This window comes from Canis lupus, chromosome 14 (genome assembly GCF_048164855.1).
Source record: "Canis lupus baileyi chromosome 14, mCanLup2.hap1, whole genome shotgun sequence".
NCBI lineage: Eukaryota > Metazoa > Chordata > Mammalia > Carnivora > Canidae > Canis > Canis lupus.
In genome coordinates, this window is record NC_132851.1 from 49,257,335 (window position 1) to 49,275,682 (window position 18,348).

General features: G+C 45.9%; 1 protein-coding gene across 4 annotated transcripts in view; it reads left to right on the top strand.

The window, feature by feature from the left end:
• The window catches only part of KIT (KIT proto-oncogene, receptor tyrosine kinase), an 83,654-nt gene that overhangs the window by 19,055 nt on the left and 46,251 nt on the right, over positions 1–18,348 (top strand). For all 4 annotated transcript variants that reach the window (XM_072775083.1, XM_072775086.1, XM_072775085.1 and 1 more), the window contains exon 2: positions 16,985–17,254. In XM_072775083.1, the coding sequence (XP_072631184.1) occupies positions 16,985–17,254 (270 nt within the window). The remainder of the gene's footprint in view (positions 1–16,984; positions 17,255–18,348) is intronic.

Sequence of the window (18,348 nt, forward strand, 5' to 3'; positions counted from 1 at the left end):
TTGGTCTCTAGTGCACTTCAGATTGCAACTGGCTTGTTGCCTTTGCAATCCTTTCCGACCCCCCAGTGTGGGTCAGGTCAGTTCTCACTGTACAGTGCACTTCATCATACTCATCACATTGTAATTATACAATTATATAATGATTGGTTTATTCCTCATGTTCATCCCTGGAGCTCAATATAAATTCCAAGAGGGGGACAGAGCTTGCATATTCCCTGCTGCCCAAGGGCCCAGCAAGGAGCAAGCTTTTAGTAAACATTATCAGATGGATGAATGAAGGAATGAATGGGAGGGCACAGTCCTCTTTTTATCCCTGGGTCATAGGACTGGATAATGTATGCATTTGGAGAGAGGTGTCCCCTAATAAATTTTACTTATGGGATCGATTGTCAGCACCATCGAATCCTACCACTGGACTGGCGAGCCCCTTGCACAGTGGCAGCGGAGTCTCACAACCTGATTCTAATCTGGGGTCTGATTTTTGGGACATCCAAGAATAGAAGTTCTTGAGTATTACTATCCCAGGAATATGGGAAAGAAGGAGAGAGATCATATGATCTTGGAGACGTTCATAGTACATGTGCTAGAAGCCAGCAGCTCTAGTGGAGGAAGTGGCACCTGAGAAGTTCTCAGGGAAGCGACTATTGTCCCCACTCCCCTCAAGAGCCTCCAAGAAGGGGGCTGCCTGCTTTGCTAATAGAGTTTGATGCTGGGGCACTATGTGTCTTCCCACCCACTTCCAAGTCCATTTAATAGAACAGAGATGTCCTTCTTTGCCTTATTTTAGTCTGTTGGTCTTGACCTGGATAAAGTAAGACTTTTTATTTCTGTTCCAGAAGGAGAGAGCATGGCATTTGCTTCCCAGAGGCAGTAGCTTCAAGGTGGGGGCATCTGTTTCGTATAAGACACCAAGTAAGCTGTGCTGATATTTAATAGGATTGCCAAGAGCCTGCACGTGTGTAGTTTATAAAAATACATACATGGAGAACAGGGGCTCAATTTTTCTTTCTTTCTTTTTTTTTTTTTTTTTAAGATAGGGTTTTCAAGACCTAGAGGGTAAAGATGCTGACATGCTTATGGGAATCTTGCTATTAATAGAACTGATCCGTTGCCTATTTGTCAAGCATAGTTGGTTGTTATGCTGTGTATTTTTTTTAAATTTTTTTTTTACATCTGAGGCTTAACATACTCTTAGACCTATTGTAAATTCCTTTTAGATTAAGCGAATGTAATAAATGCAATGTGTTTTGCAACAAAAATCATAAACACAATTTCTCACTCAAACAGCTACATCAGAATAGCTGTAATCTGCTGAGCTGGCCAGGAGCGGGGATGGCACACATGGCTGTAATTTTATGTTTTGGTGCTTGTGTCCTTTGTTTATCAGATGCCATCTTCCCTCCTCAACTGTGGTTCATTCCCCATCCCTGCTGCCTCCCCCTGCTCTCAGGCCCATTCTGGTTCCAGCCTGGCTCTGGTGCTTTCTCTGGGTCTCCCTCGCCCTCCTTTGTTGCAGCCAAGTCATCTTAGCAAGTGATTTGTAACAGGACCATTTGCAACTGCCAGGTACATGCAGGATTTGGAGACGAGGTCAGAATCTTGAAATATTTTGCCCCCAGTGAGATACATGAGAACTGAGGCTTGGAAAAGGTCAAGGAGCTTCCCCGAAGTCTCCCAGAGCTTGGATTGGAAGCCATGCTTGTCTGCCTCCAAAACCAACACCCTTTTCTCATTCCATCCCTGTTGCACCTGCTCCCAGAGGCTCAGGGGAGCACCATCACCTCCAGCCTCTGAGCTGGCTTCAAGCCTTGAAAATAGTGCTGAATCAAGTCAAAGAAGTTGCAAGATGAGTCGCAAGAACTCCGGGATACCCTTCACCTAGACTCTCTAATGGTCAACATTTCGACACATTTCCTTTGTGTATATACATACTATATTTTTTCTGAACCATTTGAGAATAAGTTGCTAATATGCCTCCCTCCCTGAAGAGCCCTCTGAAGGCAACTCTCTCTCTGCTTTGTATTTTATGAGAGCATTGAGGGCCACCCAGAACGACTGACTGCCTTCTTCTGTCCTCAACCCAAGGGTGGTTCCCTCTTTCTTTTAGCATGGGACCATGACTCCAAGGAGGTACACCTCTGAGCTTTCTTGACTTTGCCCTCAACTAGACCCTAAAAGTCATGCACCTTCCCGGACACTGGCCCTCTCTAGCACCTGAAACCCAGAACCTGTTCTTGACAGGGCACTACAAGGGCAGATAGAGAGGGGCTTTTTGTATGTTTCTACCTATTTTATGGCAAGGGGGACAGGGGGGGATTCCGAATCCCTCAGCTTGTTATCCAGACCTGCAGCTAAACTGTGGTCTCCGCTAGTTCAAGTCTGTTTGCAAAGACAGTTATCAATGCTGCTAACCCTTTTCTCTGGCCACTGGCTCAGATAAAATTCCCTTAAAAAAAAAAAAAAAACTACTTTTGTTTTTACTTCCTTTGGTGTAAACCAGCCCTGTGGCTAGAAAACGACATTTTGAAAGTGGAAAAAGAAGGAAAACACGTTCTGTCCGGTTTGGGTATGGGATGGAGGGGAAGGTGCAATTTCCTTCATCCGACAGGTCCATTAAAAGCAGGATTTGGAATTTATTCATCAGTAAAACTTACTGATTTACCCATTATGGGGGAAATCAGCTTAAATATCCATTTGAGCCAAGCATAATTCCTAGCATTTTTTATAACTTAGACAATCAGGGAGGCCTTTCAGAAGCGTAGATCCACGTTTGAAGACAAGGTTTAAAAGATGCCGTAGGAAAACAGCCCAGATGTCAGGATGAATGGATGAAGATCAACGGGGTAGGTACTGGGATGGAATGTTAGTTACTCCGCCTTAAAAAGGAGATTTTGCTACATGCTACAATACCGAAGTACTTTGGAGACATGATGCCGATTTAAATAAGCAGGGCACCAAAGGACAACCATTTTATGGTTCCACTTATATGAGGTTTCTAGAATAGTCCATTCGTAGAGACACAGAGTAGAATGGTGGTTGCCAGGGCCTGCGGGGAGGTGGTGGTGGACTGGGGAGTTTCTGTTCCGCGGGTACAAAGTTTCAATGATAAAAAAGCTCCCGAGGTGGATAACAGTGTTGGTGGTACAACATTGTAAGTGTATTTAATGCCACTCAGCTGTATCATTAAAAATGGTAAAAATGGTAGATTTTAGGTTCGATCTAAAGCAAAATTTTCAATGCCCCACTGGGGTTATCTTTCTGCTTGTGAGCCAAACCCCCTACTCATTGGCATTTTATTTGACGTCATTAGAATTAGATGCTGTGGAATTAGAAGAGAGCTTATGGTTGGCAGGTATGTATTATGTCTTTGCATTTTCAGTGGCTGTGAGCTCAGCCTCATTCCCCCTCCTGAACCTGGGAGTTGCATTTTGAGGAGTTCTTGGCTCCTGCTGGGAGGAAATGGTATGGCCACACCTGCCCACACTGCTCCCAATTCCCAGGACGATGCTAAGGTGAAGGCAGTTGATGCCCAACAGGTCCTCCTGCAACTTCTTGCGAGGATCTGGGCCGTGCAGCCTGAAGGGTCGGCCTTGAGATGAGACACCCACATGTGGGGCGCCTCCTTAGAGCTTGGTGAGTTTTGGGGTAGAGCTGGCCACTGACTCGTCTGGTCGATGACATTCCCCATGCTCTTTTTGCCCTGTTCCTTTTCACGTCGTTCCTCAGTCCTTTAAGTTAAGGAAGTTCAAGTTGAAAGAAGTCAAGAGCTCCCCTGCCCCACCCCCACCCCAAACCCCACAGATGGCGAGGGTCTTGTGGTGGTTATTGTATTCAAACCCTTAATGCTTCTTATCTGGTTCCGATTTCAGTGAGTGCTTTCCAGAACTCAGAAACACGGAAGTCTGCGTATTTACAACAGGAGCTGTACTGGGCTATTGGGAAAACCCCCCTTGGAAATGAGAAAGTTCCTCTTTTCTGTTGCAGGGATGGATCCTAATATATCGTGCTTGTCAAATCCAGACCTTATCTGATTCCCCAAAGACCGACTTCATAATGGCTGAGAAAGGTTTCCTCTCCCTGTGTGTCTTTGAGATCAAAAGAGGAAGTCCTGCTTCCTCCGACACTGGCTTGTATTTTTCTTACAGTGAGTGAGTAGGAAATGCATTAAGTCGTCCTATGAAAGCCTCTGCTGCTGGCGAGAAGAAATTTTGCAAAATAATCAGCTGAGAAGGGCCTTTCTTCCAGGGTTGAATGATCTGTACCTTTCCACACTTCCTGTCTCCCTCTCCCTTTTGAAAGATTTTATTTATTCATTCATGAGAGACACACAGAGAGAGAGAGAGAGAGAGAGAGGCAGAGACACAGGCAGAGGGAGAAGCAGGCTCCTCGCAGGAAGCCCGATGTGGGACTCGATCCTGGGACCCTGGGATCACACCCTGAGCTGAAGGCAGGAGCTAAACCACTGAGCCACCCAGGTGCCCCCTTCCTGTTCCTTTTATAAGATGTGAGGGCCAGGGATCAGATTCCACGTCTAGGCCCTTATTCTGTTGTTCACACAGTAGTTTTAAAACAAAGTAAGTGATGAGTTACATTATTTATGTCACAAGAGAATCACTGCTCTTCATTCTTGCTGCAGTGAATTGAGTACCTGGTCTGTCCAGCCACTGTTCGGGATCTTGACCCTTGCGTGGCCTACGTATTTGATAACAGACCCTAGAATCCTAGAGCTTCTGATGACCTCTTCATAATTTTTTAGAAGAGGACACGGAGGCCTAGAGAAACCTCAGTGACTTGCCCAAGATTTAGAATCCAGAGCTGCATTTCTCCACCATGACTTTTTTTTTCCTTCACACCCTTCCTTCCCTGAACTGCTTAAGAGCAAAAACAGGCTGTTATACATTTTATCTAAAGCCTACAAATATTGCATATCGTAGCAGAGACCAAACAATTAATAATTTTGCTAGTCTCCTTCAACCTGAGCAAAGCTTTCATAGATGTTGTATCTTGAAAAGGCATTTACCGGAAGTTTGAACCTTGGCTCCTAGGTCCTCTTAGTGTAAGTGTCCTAAGAGGCAAGCAGAATGTTTAACATCTCCTTGATCTTGGGGGGGTCCTTTTCAAACATCAGAGTCAGCTCAAGGGGTGGGTGTGGGGGTGGGGGTCTTCTCTTGCCATCAGATGGCATGCTTGTGAATCAGGACCTAGTGACAGGGAGGGATCCAGGCTCTGGCTACAGTGAAGCTCCCCGCTGTGCGGTGTTGGGGGGACCTGAGTGGCAGGTACTTAAAGGCAGAGGACCGGGCGTGCAGACTTTGACCAGGGATCCCGGTAACGGCCGGAAAAGCAGCGAATGCAAATAGTGCAACGGGAAAGGTGTGCTCCACGCAGGTGATTGAGCAGGCCTGGGGTTCTCCAGGCACGCACCCTACCGGTTCCGCGGTTAAGGCAGAAAGGAGAGGAGCCGGCCCGGCCCCCGAGAGGAAACCGCTCTCAGTTGCAGAGGCAGGAAGGGTCCAAACCACAGGTGAATCCACCCCCCGGCTGAAAATCCCACAGAAAAGCAAGTGGGTGAGAAGGTAAGATGGGTGATGCGGCCTGGCCCTGCCCCCCCCGGAGAAGAACACCCACCCCTGGTGATGGGGGACATCCCTTTCTTAGCACCGGGGGGCCTGGTGAACCACTGTTTCCTTGGACGTCCGTGAGAATGCAGGACCCACGTGTGGTACCCCTGGCCCCTTTGGGCCACAGGTATTTTTCTGAAATGAGTAGGCCCGGAGCAAAAGGGACCTGAAATTGGTGTTTTCACCTTGGCTTTGGTGCCTTTAAACCCCAAGTGGGCTCATGCCCCTTATAGCCACATGCCTCAGCCCCCAGGGTCAGGCAAGAACAGCGCACCAGCCTGTGGCCGGGATACTTTCTGGCCTTCTCTGCTGGTCGGTCCTGTCTGCCTGCCTTTCAATCCTCTTTGCTCTTTGTGATCCTCCCCCCACCCCTGAGGATGCTCATCACCCCCCACCCCCCACTGGGAGCCCTTGGCTCCCCTGCTCTCCAGCTCCGAGAGTCCTCCCTCTGCTCCTCCCCCTGCCCCTGGTTGGCCCCGACGTTGCCCTCCCCCAGTAGCCCGAGCCAGTCAAGGCTCCTTCTCCCACCTGGCAGGACTGTGGCACCGTGGGAGATCCTGGTGCTATGGGCATGGGGCGATGTCAGGGGTGAATGTGGGGTGAACGACTAGGGTTGTCAGGAGGGATGCAGGACACGCCATGGCCTGTCCTTCCTCACGTCGGTCAGGGACCAGTCCTGTGCGCGGGGGGTGGCGGGCCTGGTTCTCTGTTCACTTCTGCTCCCCGTCTCTACCCAACTCCAGTCACCTTGCACCTGTCATTCCGTTTTGGGCCATCTCTTTGTACTCTCCACGCCCACCCTCGATGATCTTATGAACACGGCTGGTTACCACCCCTCGCCCCCCTGCATTGCCTACAGTGTGCTGCGGAGGACGTTGGTGGCCCTGACACCGGCCACCACCCCTGGCTTGATCTCCAGGACATTTCAGTGCCTCCCACTGGTCCACATATGCATCTAAACCTGTTCTTCCTCTTCTCTTCTGTTGGCACCCCGTCTCCCCATCACCTAAGCCAAAAACAGGTGTCCTCTCTTCTTCCTCTCACTCCTTCACTGCCCAGATCCAGCCCAGACCCTTACCCATCAGTCCTAACCCTCACTGTTCCCTGAGGGGTTCCCCCCAAGCGCACATCAGGGTGGGCTCACCCCCTTAACTGTGACACAGGGGGCCCTGAGATGATGGTGCCCCCCAGGACCCGTGGCCTCACACCCTGATGCTGCAGCGATTCTGAACGATCCTGTGATACTAGGCACACACCTTACTAGGTCTGGGATAGTTGCTCTTGCGGTTCCCACACCTAATAGACCTCTCTCCTCCTCCACCCCTGGGCTTCACCACGTCACACACATTCTTTAATTTGAGCTTTGGGAATCCTTTTCTGACCCTCCCGCGGCCCCAGTTTCCCCTGTTGGCTGTGCTGGCTTGCTTCTACGGTGATTATCTCTGAGTCCATCTTCCCCACTGGGCCCCAAGCCCCTGCTCTGTATTCCTGGTTCCCAGCCTCTCCCAGGACCACTGGTAGGAGCTCAGTTACCGGTTCATCAATGAAGACAGTTTGAGAAGTGCCTGCGTTGTTACTGATCCGTCTCTCTGCCAGTAATGACTAATGCTCCAGCTTTTATTTCCCTGTCCTTCGGTTCCCTTCTGTCAATTAGTTCATCATCATTAGGCCAACGCTGGAATACACTTAAGGAGCTGCCTTTTTTTTTTTTTTTTAAACTGTGTTTCAGTGAAGTCTTTCTTATTTTGGGATTTTAAACTGACTTCCAAATGGCTGATCATTGTACAAGGCTTGAAAACTGTGAACTGTCTCCAATACTGAAACACGTCTTGTATGATTTTGTAGTACTGAGCCCTGGCCCGCAAATAGAAAAGTTATTTTGTTTTTAAGGACTAAGTACAAATTTGCACCGTGCCAAGGAATTGGTTTTTGAGTCCACGGACACAGGACTAGGGCAGTGAAAGACTTAAGACAGTGAGGAGATCGTGTCAATTATTAGTATTTACCTCCTGTCTGACCCGAGTAGATTTTCACAATGAGCTCTTTCTGGGTAAGTGCTTTAATCTCTGTATTACAAGGTTAGAGATACATCTGAACTCCCCCTTACCCAGAAAATCCTTTGGAAACAGCAGAGTTGTGAATCTGGAATCCTGCTATGCAGTAGGGGACTGTTTAAACTTGTCCATGGAGGTGCTGTTAAAAGTTAGGGATTGGGGTGGTGTGTTTGGGAGGATGTGGCTGGAAGGTAGTTAAGTTTCTCGGAAAGCTCATGTTTTTCCACCAGAATTTTTCTTTTACTTTCCATATTATGATAGATAATATAAAAGCGTTTAAAAAATGATTTGTCCCTGCAAGAAATGGACCTCCCAGAAGACGGGGTGAAAGCACCCGAGATCCCGAGAAGCACTCCTCTGTAGGATGGTGTTCCAAATTACCTTCCCCTGTCCTGCACCTCCCCAGTTAATATATGTAGTAACTCTGTCACCATGCATTTATTGTCCCCTTCCATATTTCTGGTGCTCTGTGAGGCTTTGGGGATGGAGAGAGAGACACAGACTTTGCTTTGGATTCTGAGAGCTTACCGTTTGAGGGTGAGGTAGGAGCAGGAGGGGGGGTGCTTGTAGGGAGGAGCTTTTCCTGACTACCACACACCTCTGCACTCAGAGAGCTTTGCCTTTGCCTTTCCCCTCCTTGATTACACATAAACATGGACACATGCAAATGGACCAAGTCTTACTGGCCCAGCTCTCAGGGCCCCCATCCCTCTGGACATTTTCATGGTGCTCTAGGCGAAGAGTAGCCGCTCCTTTTGAGTCCTGGAATGTCTTTCCATATTTTTATTTCATTTATATTGCATTGGTCTCTGAGCTCCTCCATCAGCATCTGGTTCACTACCGATTTAATGATTATGCAACAGATGCATGGTGAAGCCAAAGATTTCAGTGCTTATGGTAGCATGAACTCACCACAGTAGAGTGGGGGCCATTCTGGGATCCTCCGTTGCATGGCTTCCTTCACTCTGTAAGGGTGATCCAGAGTGGATTTACAGTGCCACCCCCCACCCCCTCTCTGGGCAAGAGCTTTTTTTTTTTTTTTTTTTTTCAGATTTGTTTGGTTTTCACTGAGCTCATACTCTCTCTCCTCCCACCCCAGCTTTATTCTATTTCCAGTATCATCTACTTGTTTTTAAAGCCTCATGGGTGTTGTGGGCAATTACTAGGATCCTTCCATCTTGGTTTTTATCCAGTTTATTCCTGTGGGGATCTAAAAGTATGTCAGAAACAGTAGGATATACAAATCATGAGCTTTTTTTTTTTTTTTTTTTTCTTTTCCTGAATCACAAATTGTGGTTAAATAGTGCATCAGAAAGGATGAATTCCTACCATTTACTTCGACGTGGATGGAACTGGAGGGTATTATGCTGAGTGAAGTAAGTCGGTCGGAGAAGGACAAACATATGATTTCACTCATACGTGGAATATAAGAAATAGTGAAAAGGACTATAAGGGAAAGTGAGCGGGGGAAAAAATTAGAGAGGGAGACAGACCATGAGAGACTTTGAACTCTGGGAAACAAACAAAAGGTTGGGGAAGGGGAGGTGGGTGGAGGGATGGGGTAACTGAGTGACGGACACTGAGGAGGGCACTTGATGGGATGAGCACTGGGCATTATATATTGGCAAACTGAATTTAAATAGAATATTTAAATAAATAGTACATGAACTAAAGAGTAGTTGGACTACAATGGAGCTTGGAGCTTTGTCTTTGCTATAGGTCCTTTTCTACTTCCTCAGAACCAGAATAGGCCTCTCTACATGGGTTTTCCTCCCTGCCGTTATTTTACCTGGTTCCTTATATTTGTGTCCAAAGGAGAAAAGGTTTTGAAATGACTTCCTTACTTTTAACTCCGGCTATAAATCCAGTCTTTGCAGCTTAGACATTTGTGAAGTGCACAGACCCCTTAGGGCGGGGGGGATCTTTGGGACAAGATTTGCAATAATAATGGGTGGTCCAGCCACCACGGAGCTGACCAGGGAGCGCCTTGCACTCAAGCAGGTGGCTCTTACACTGGTCATCGAGAACATTCTATAGGACCAGCGCAGCCTGGACTCTCAATTAGTCTTTTAATCGACAGATGGCAAAGATGACAGGTGTATCTTGAATAGTTTATTTTCCCTTAAGAAAGATGGACAGCTGTGTTCTTTTGATGGAGAAGCAGAACCTTTTCTTTGAGTTTTGGTTGACTTTGAGTTTGGGATGAGGGGCGGGAGTTCTGACCACACACCACACCCAGAATGCAAGCCAGTTCTGCAGTTTCTAACTTCAGTTTCCTTTAGTATAGTGCTTATGAAATAGCACTTGGGATAAAGAGCCCCCCTCCCCTTGGGGGTAACCCCCCCCCCCAGGCTTCTCATGTTTCAATCCCATTTAATTGGACACTCCATTTAGTTGAGTCACCCTTTGAGGGTTTCTTTGTTACCAGAGAATCAACAGCTCTTTTTCAGCGTGCACACACACACACACACACACTCTTATTTCATCAATTTTTATAACATGCACTTAATCTGTATATATAATACGCCACAAGTCTAGCTTCTGTAGACAGTTTGAGAATAAGACCACGTGACTCTGATGGTGCAAGCAGGAGAGCAGAGGTGCCAGAGAGAAGAACCTCACAGTCTTGAGCACTCAAAGTCCCCCGGTTTAAAACTTAGAGCTTATTCAGCCCAGAAAGTTGAAAGCACTTTTATGAATGCCTGCTTTGTGTCAGGTAGCGGAGAGATGGGAACCAAGATGGTATGCTTGCCCGCAAGCACAACTGTGTGGGACAAATACAAATAATGACAACAATTAATTTTTTTAGATGGTGTGATTTAAAACAAAGGCAGGGGGCTCACTGAGGCCAATACCAGAGGTCAGAGGAGTCAGCTAAGAAAGAGCCAGGAGAGCAGAGCAGCTTTGAGGCTCACCAGCCAGGGCTTTGAAGAATTGTTTTTTGTTTAATGTTAGGGTTTTTAAATTTATTTTAAATTTTTAAATTTTTTCTTAAAGATTTTATTTATTTATTCATGAGAGACACAGAGAGACAGAGACACAGGCAGAGGGAGAAGCAGGCTCCTCGCAGGGAACCCAATGTGGAACTCGATCCCAGACCCTGGGATCACGATCTGAGCCAAAGACAGACGCTCAACCACTGAGTCACCCAGGTGCCCCTAGGGTTTTTTTTTTATTGTGGTAAAATACACACAATACAAAATGTACCATTTCTGAATGTCCAGTTCAGTGCCATTAGGTGTATTCACAATGTTGTGTATGGAAATTCTGTACCCATTAGCCCCATTAACTTTCCATTCCTCCCTCCCCCTGACTCTTGGTGTCTACATTCTACTTTCTGTTTCTACAGATTTGTGTACTCGAGGTGCCTCATGTAAGTAGAATCATACGACATTTGTCCTTTTGTTTCTGGCTAATTTCACGCTGCAGGATGTTTTTGAAGTTCGCGGATGTGGTAGTCTGTGTCAGAATTTCCTTCCTTTTCATGGCCAAATAATATTCCATTGCACGATCTTGCCACTTGTCCATCCATTGACCTGCGGATGGGCACTTGGGTTGTTTCCACCTTTTGGCTATCGTAGATAATGCTGCTGTGTACATGGGTGTGCCAATATCTGTTTGCATCCCTACTTTCTCGGTTCTCTTGGATATGGTTGGATTTTACATGAGCGAAAGGGGTTATAGAGGGTATGTTGGCATTTATCGTGATATTGTTAAACTCTTGCAACCTTATTGACTGTTCATAAATGCTCCTGTTCTCCCTTATTGTTCTTTGAGAGCACGGACTGCCTTCTAGGTTCAGCCCTTAGCCAGGTACCTGGGATAAATATATCAATATTTGATTAGTTCCTGGAATTCTTAGTCCAGAACCATCATATGCTCTAGTAGTTGGCCCCCAGAATGGTAGGTTTTGCCATCTATCTTGTTTTCTTTTTTTTCTGGCTCATTAATTAACATGTGTTCAGGGAATAGAAAACGACTCTTAAATTAGCCTTAGCCAAACATGATTAGAGAAGTACATTTTCTAATGCAGAGACTCCTAATGTAGATAAAACCCAATTCAACAAACATTTGTTGAGAACTTGCTATGTACCAGACACCTTTTTAAAATGTGTAATTTCAGGGCAATTTCTAAGCTCAGTTGGAATACCTTATTGGTATTGAATTTTAAATATAATAAGGGTAGGTACATACTTTTTAACATGAATCTCTAGTCTTTATTGTAAGAGCTTCATAACAACATTCAAGATAGTTTGGGAAAAAGAGAATAAATAATACCTAGAGTCCCATTCTAATATAAGCTCTATTTTCATTTTATAGGATGAGTTTGAGGGTTGAACTTATAAGTAATTTACTTTGAAAATAAAACCCTTAATCTTTTGGTGCCAATTATCTTAAAATTTATTCTCTAAAGCTCTAGAGGTAAAGCAGAAACCAATGACCTCAAGTTCGGAGGACTCTTTTTTAGAAGCATCCATAGCAGGTTAATGGATGCATAGAACCCCACTCCCTTTTCTTAGTGGAACACCAGAAATGACATCTGTCCTCTTTTGGGGATAGGTCAGTGGACTGTTGACACCCATTACAGGGGCTAGGTATTTAGGAATCTGTCCTTCCTCCGATCTTTTCTATGTTCAGGGATTGAAGGGTATGTTTTTATGGCTTTTCCAGGGGGAAAATACAATTTAGGATCCTTGGAGTAGGTGGAGGAGGTAGGACTTAGATTTAGAACACGGTGAGCATCAGAACAAACATGGGTGATGGGGCTGGACATGTTGGATGGAGTTAGTGAGGGCAGGTGATCGTGGTTAGGGACCAATGCCTATGAAAAACAGGGCTTTCCACATGGCAAGAAGGTGAATTGGTGGAGTAGATGTGTTCTGGGGTTGGGAATGGGGGCGGGAAGATGGGCCCATGAAGGGATGGAATTGTTTATAGGCTCCTTAGCCCGCCAGCCTAAGACTCTGTCTTACTGGAGAGGGAGGTAAAAGTCCAGAGGAAGCAGCTAGAAACTAAGTCCCATGCAGGTGCTTTGTGAGCTATCCATGAGGTCAGTGTTAGCTGCTGCTGCCTCTGACAGAGATTTTTGAAGCTCGGACTGGTGTTGTTGAAGGACAGTGTTTTTTTTTTTTTTTTTTTTTTTTTGGCCTGATGGATCTCAGGGCTATGAGGTTTGATGAGTTGGGAGTTTGATGAGCTGGAAGCACAGAAATCTCCTAGGAGAAGATGTCATCTGTCTGGGTGGTAGTAGGTGGCTAGTCTGGGGTAGGGCAGCAGGAGAGGAAAGGCAGGCAAGGATGAGAGGCAGAGGCTCCAAAGGAGAAATGGCTGGGATTTGCTGCCAAGGAGGCAGAAGTCAGGCAGGAACCCATTTGGGAAATGATGGAACCGTTTACATTCATGGGAAGTGAGTGAGTCAGGACTGACTGGAGGGGTGATAAGAGGTTCTGTTTTTAGAAAAATTGTGTCTGACATTTATTATGTATTTTCTACGTAATAGAAAGAGTTCTGAGTGCTTTGTATGACAGCCTTATGAAATAGGTTCTGTTGCTGTCCCTACTTTGCAAATGAGGAAACCGAGACAGAATTGATTAGTAACTCGCCTCAGGATCACACACTTAACTCCTTGGCAGAGCCAGGATGCAAATCTAGAGTCTTAACTCCAGAGCCAAGCTCTTACTGAGTATGCTCGACCATCTCAGTGTGATAGCCAACATCTTCAATGTGCCCTGTCCTGTCTTAAGCTCTTTGCATGGATTTGTCACATTTGATTCCCATAAGGACTCTATGAGATGAGGGTATTTTTATCATTTTCCAGATCTGGAAACTTGGTCACAGAGAAGTAGAGTGGCCTGCCTTTGAGGTCACGCAGCGAGGCTTAGCTTCCATTGGTTACGGTACTTCTCCAGAAGTTGGCGATGGTTATTCAGCTGGATTGCCATACTACCTATGGCCCTTAAGATCCCCTCCCGAGAAAGCTAAATTGGTTGAAGTGTATTGCAGTATAAATTCTTTAAGGATTTTTGGATTAAATTTTCTGTCAACGTCACTGCTATTCCCTTGCAACAACCCCCTTTTTAAAAGGGGATAAATAATTGACATAATAGCGTCTCCATTTATTGCTATGCCCATTTTCATTATTTAACACTGCATATGACTTTGAAAACAATCCCAAGCACTTCGTTTCCTATTCTGGCCCCCTGCATTTAGATGCTGAGCCCAGCAAGGGACAGATGATCTTGCCTATAGCCCTTCATGTGTTATTGGTGCTTAATAATGTTTGATGATTGTAATCGACCTTGTTGTTACCTTCTGCGAATCGAGGTTTGCTGAGTATCTTCAATCTGGGGTGTACTTGGCATGACCTCACGGAGCTGCAATTGAAGCCATGGTTGAAAGGTGCCCAGATGAAATATTGGGTAACAAATTGGAATTGAGACCAGTCATCATCTATATGCACCTGCAGGGGATGGTTTCACTGCTGCTCTAGAGCATCCTTGGTCTGTCCCTCTCCTCTTCTGTCCTCGCGTGTCAACAAGTCTCGTCTGGGTCTTTCTTTCTTTCTTTCTTTCTTTCTTTCTTTCTTTCTTTCTTTCTTCTTTCTTTCTTTCTTTCTTCTTTCTTTTTTTAGATTTTTATTTTATTTATCCATGAGGGACACACAGAGAGAGGCAGAGACACAGGCAGAGGGAGAAGCAGGCTCCATGCAGGGAGCCCGATGTGGGACTCGATCCCGGGTCTCCAGGATCACGCCCTGGGCCAAAGGCAGACGCTCGACCACTGAGCCACCCAGGCGCCCCTCTTCTGGAACTTTTCACCTCATTTGACTATATGTCTGTTTCTGTGCCTTCCTGTGCTGTAGCTTCTCACAGAGAGGTCTACACGTAGAGCCTCTGACCTTGGGAGCACATGGAAATTCCCACTCACCTGAAATTGTACTCTTGCATTTCCTGCAGTTTCTTTCTCACCAAATAGATTTGGTTTGTTCCCTTGGTCACTTTTGTTCATCCTCTTGATCTCCCTCAGCATCTGCCCTAGTCCCCACCACCTTCTCTTTGAAACCTTCTGATGTGTTGCCTTCCCCTCCCACCCTCTTCCTTTCTGGTGGTGGTTTTGTTGTTGTAGCTTGTTCATTTTTGTTTGACTTTTAAATCTCAAATCTATACCCTCTTAGCTGGAAGAGCTCTTCAAGATTGGTATTTTGTGTGTGCCTCTTTTTTCCACAAGCCCTCACCCTTGACTATCTGATCCTGCCTTTTTTTTTTTTTAAAGATTTATTTATTTGTTTGTTCCTGAGAGACACACACAGAGAGGCAAGACATAGGCAGAGGGAGAAGCAGGCTCTCTGCGGGGGAGCCTGATGCGGGACTAGATCCCAGGACCCCAAGATCATGACCTGAGCCAAAGGAGATGCTCAACCCCTGAGCCACCCAGGCGTCCCCTGATCCTGTCTTTTAACTTCACACGTTATTTGCTCTTCCTCCACCATCTGAAATGCAGGTCATAAGGTGAGAAGTCCCATCCACTGGCCCGGGAGCCCCTGAGAGCAGGGCTCTTGGCCCTCCTGGCCCCACACGTTTCTGATCAGGTCTCCCCACCCCCAGTCATGCCAGACTTGGGGAGAGCTTCCTGGCGCGGCTTACCTGCTGCCTTTGCCTCCCACCTGCTCCTTTCTCCACCTGGATTGGAGGATTTTTACTCCAACATCAGAACTCAGGTCGCTTCTTGTCTCCGACCTTGTATATGTGCGGAGGGGATAGATATGCCATTTTGCCTATGACCCTGCAAAAGTGATTGAAAGCTCCTTCCCCCTCCACCCCCTCAGGGGGGAGTGCTGTTACCCTGTTGCTCTAGCCTACCTCACCCGGGGACCCTTTCTTCCCACTCACTCACCCAGGTCGAATGTGAGTCAGTCTTTGTAGTTTTAATTACACTAGAACCATTAATGTGTTTTTCCTCTGATGGTATAATAATGCTCCTTTAGTCTCAGACCCTTACTGTAGGTCTTATTCCTTCTGCCAACCTCTGAGGACTGGAGCTCTTCACTGAGTTCCTTGAATCCGGAAGATCTTGGTATCTTACTGTGCATGTCACTTTTCTGCTGGAAAATATCGAGTGTCTCTGCATGGTCTGTGTGGTCTCTATGGTATACATCTATGGCCCGTGTCTGTCTTCTCTTTCACCATTTCTGATATGGTCAAGGTCCAGCCCACCTCTTCCTTCTTCAGCTTGAAGCCAGAACAGCTGCGTTTCACTTATTCTGACATGTGAGTAGTGTATTCTTTAAACTTTGGTTTGCGTGTAAGAACCAGGTGTTGCACTTATGTGTACGTTTCCCCAACACCCAGCTCGAAGCTTTTGCAGACCATGAATAAGGAACAGGTACATTTGCATTCATGCAACAGATAGGTGGATGAATGAATGAATGAATGAATGAACTGCCGTGAATTCTCTAAGCTTCAAGTTTCATACTCCGAGTCTAAAGTTTGCATCTTTATATTAAGAAGCCTATCTAGGCATTAGTTTGATTAGGCTGCAGCCCAACATATGTCATGAGATATGTCATGGTCTGATTTTTTTTTTAAGATTTATTTATTTATTCATGAGAGATACACAGAGAGAGAGGCAGAGACACAGGCAGAGGGAGAAGCAGGCCCCATGCAGTGGCCTGACGTGGGACTCGATCCTGGGTGTCCGGGATCACGTCCTGGGCTGAAGGTGTGAGCCACCCGGGCTGCCCTCATGGTCTGATCTTTAAAATGGGATTTTCATGTGCTGCCTTATTATTTGAGACTTTTAAATAGTTCTCCTTTTGGGGAACATCACTGTATAAGGAGAATTTCACACAAATAACTGAATTCACAGCCAACCCATGTCATGGTCATGTACGTTTTGCCAGAAGAGTAACAGGCCAGTAGGTTTTTTGTTTGTTTTTAATAGTGTGGGGTTTTGTTTTTGTTGTTTCTAAGCAGGGTGTCAGCATGTCAGTACCATTTCGATGGCCCATATTCAGAGTGGAAACTTGACCCAGCTGTGTGTTTCACCCAGAGAAGGGCCATGCGTGGCATCCCGTGAGGATGGCTTGCATACCAAGTGTGACCCTCAGGATTAATGGAGAGTTGCAGAAAATAATTTTCTCGATGAACTTAAGAAACTTTAAACAGAACTCTTTCTAACTATAAATAGTGGGGCAGCTTTGTCCTATTTTTATTGTAGAGCGCACAGAAGATGGAAATCAATATTGGAAGAGTTGCTTTATTTCGCCAAGGAAAAGATCATACTCAACACGATTCTTATTTTTCTTGGCAGGCTCTTCTCAACCATCTGTGAGTCCAGGGGAACCGTCTCTCCCATCCATCCATCCAGCAAAATCAGAGTTAATAGTCAGTGTCGGCGACGAGCTTAGGCTGTCCTGCACCGACCCAGGATTTGTCAAGTGGACTTTTGAGACCCTGGGTCAACTGAATGAGAACACACACAACGAATGGATCACAGAGAAGGCAGAGGCTGGCCACACGGGCAATTACACGTGCACCAACAGAGATGGCTTGAGCAGGTCCATTTATGTGTTTGTCAGAGGTAAATGTGTGGCTTTCTTTCATGCTATGCTTTAGAGAACTTAATATCCTGTTCTTAATTATGGATGACATAGAGATGGCTGAGCCATAGAGAAAATATGGCTAGGTCTAGAAAGCCTAAAACAAATTTTTCTTTGTTGGTCCCCCCCCCCCCCCACCATCTCTTGATACATCGTGGCTGTGGGTATGACTTCAGCCGAAGGTCTGTGAGCCTGCGCTGCTCTTCCTAATGAGATTACAATATGGTTAGCCCATTTGTCCTGGCACTCTGAGTAAACCCTGAGAATAAATTAGGCCCTTTGGGAAAGCTGCATTTTAATGCCTTGAGATCCTAGATACTCCCACTTAGTAAAAACACTTCAGGGAACGAAAGGCCTCGGAAGGCCCAAACAGACCAACACTTCAAAAAGAATTGACCCACTTTTAGGGAGCAAATTCCAGAAAAATAACCCAGTCAGCTAAATCACCCCATGTCCCTCTTAGGTTCTTTAATAGTTGTCAGTTGATTCATTTACAAAAAAAAAAAAGAAAAGAAAAGAAAAAGAAACAAAGAACCAAAACAAAATGGTGACCTTTTTAGAAACAGAAGAAAAATATGATTGTTGGATTTCCGTACCTCATTTCCTATGATAAACTCGGTGATTCGCCTGTGTTTGCTTAACATCCTTGTCAAGAGGAGGTTTGCTGATGTGTGGGAGGCAGGAGGCTCTTTCTGTTGATGTAAAAACAAGTACTTCGAGCTTTAGGAGATGAATCCTCAGGTCATAGGAGGAAGAATAGAGTCCTGGGTCTGGCTCTGAGTTTCTGTCCAGTGAAAACGGGACTACGCAGGAGGCCTCATCCACAGTATTGTGGGGGAATAATGAATACATCTGTCCTAGATTGCAGGTCTGAGGGACCTCAAGAGTTTCGGTTTCTCACCGGAACACTGAGAGTTTCCTGCTCTGTCTTCCTGGTGTAATTGTTGTCGTTCAGGAGACCAGAATCGTGCAAATTCTAGCTCTCTCAAGGGTTCATAAAGTTGACTCACCTCGTATTCGCTGTAGAGAAGGTTGCCTCTCCTCGGTGTATCTTTTATTCTCCTACGTGGGTAAA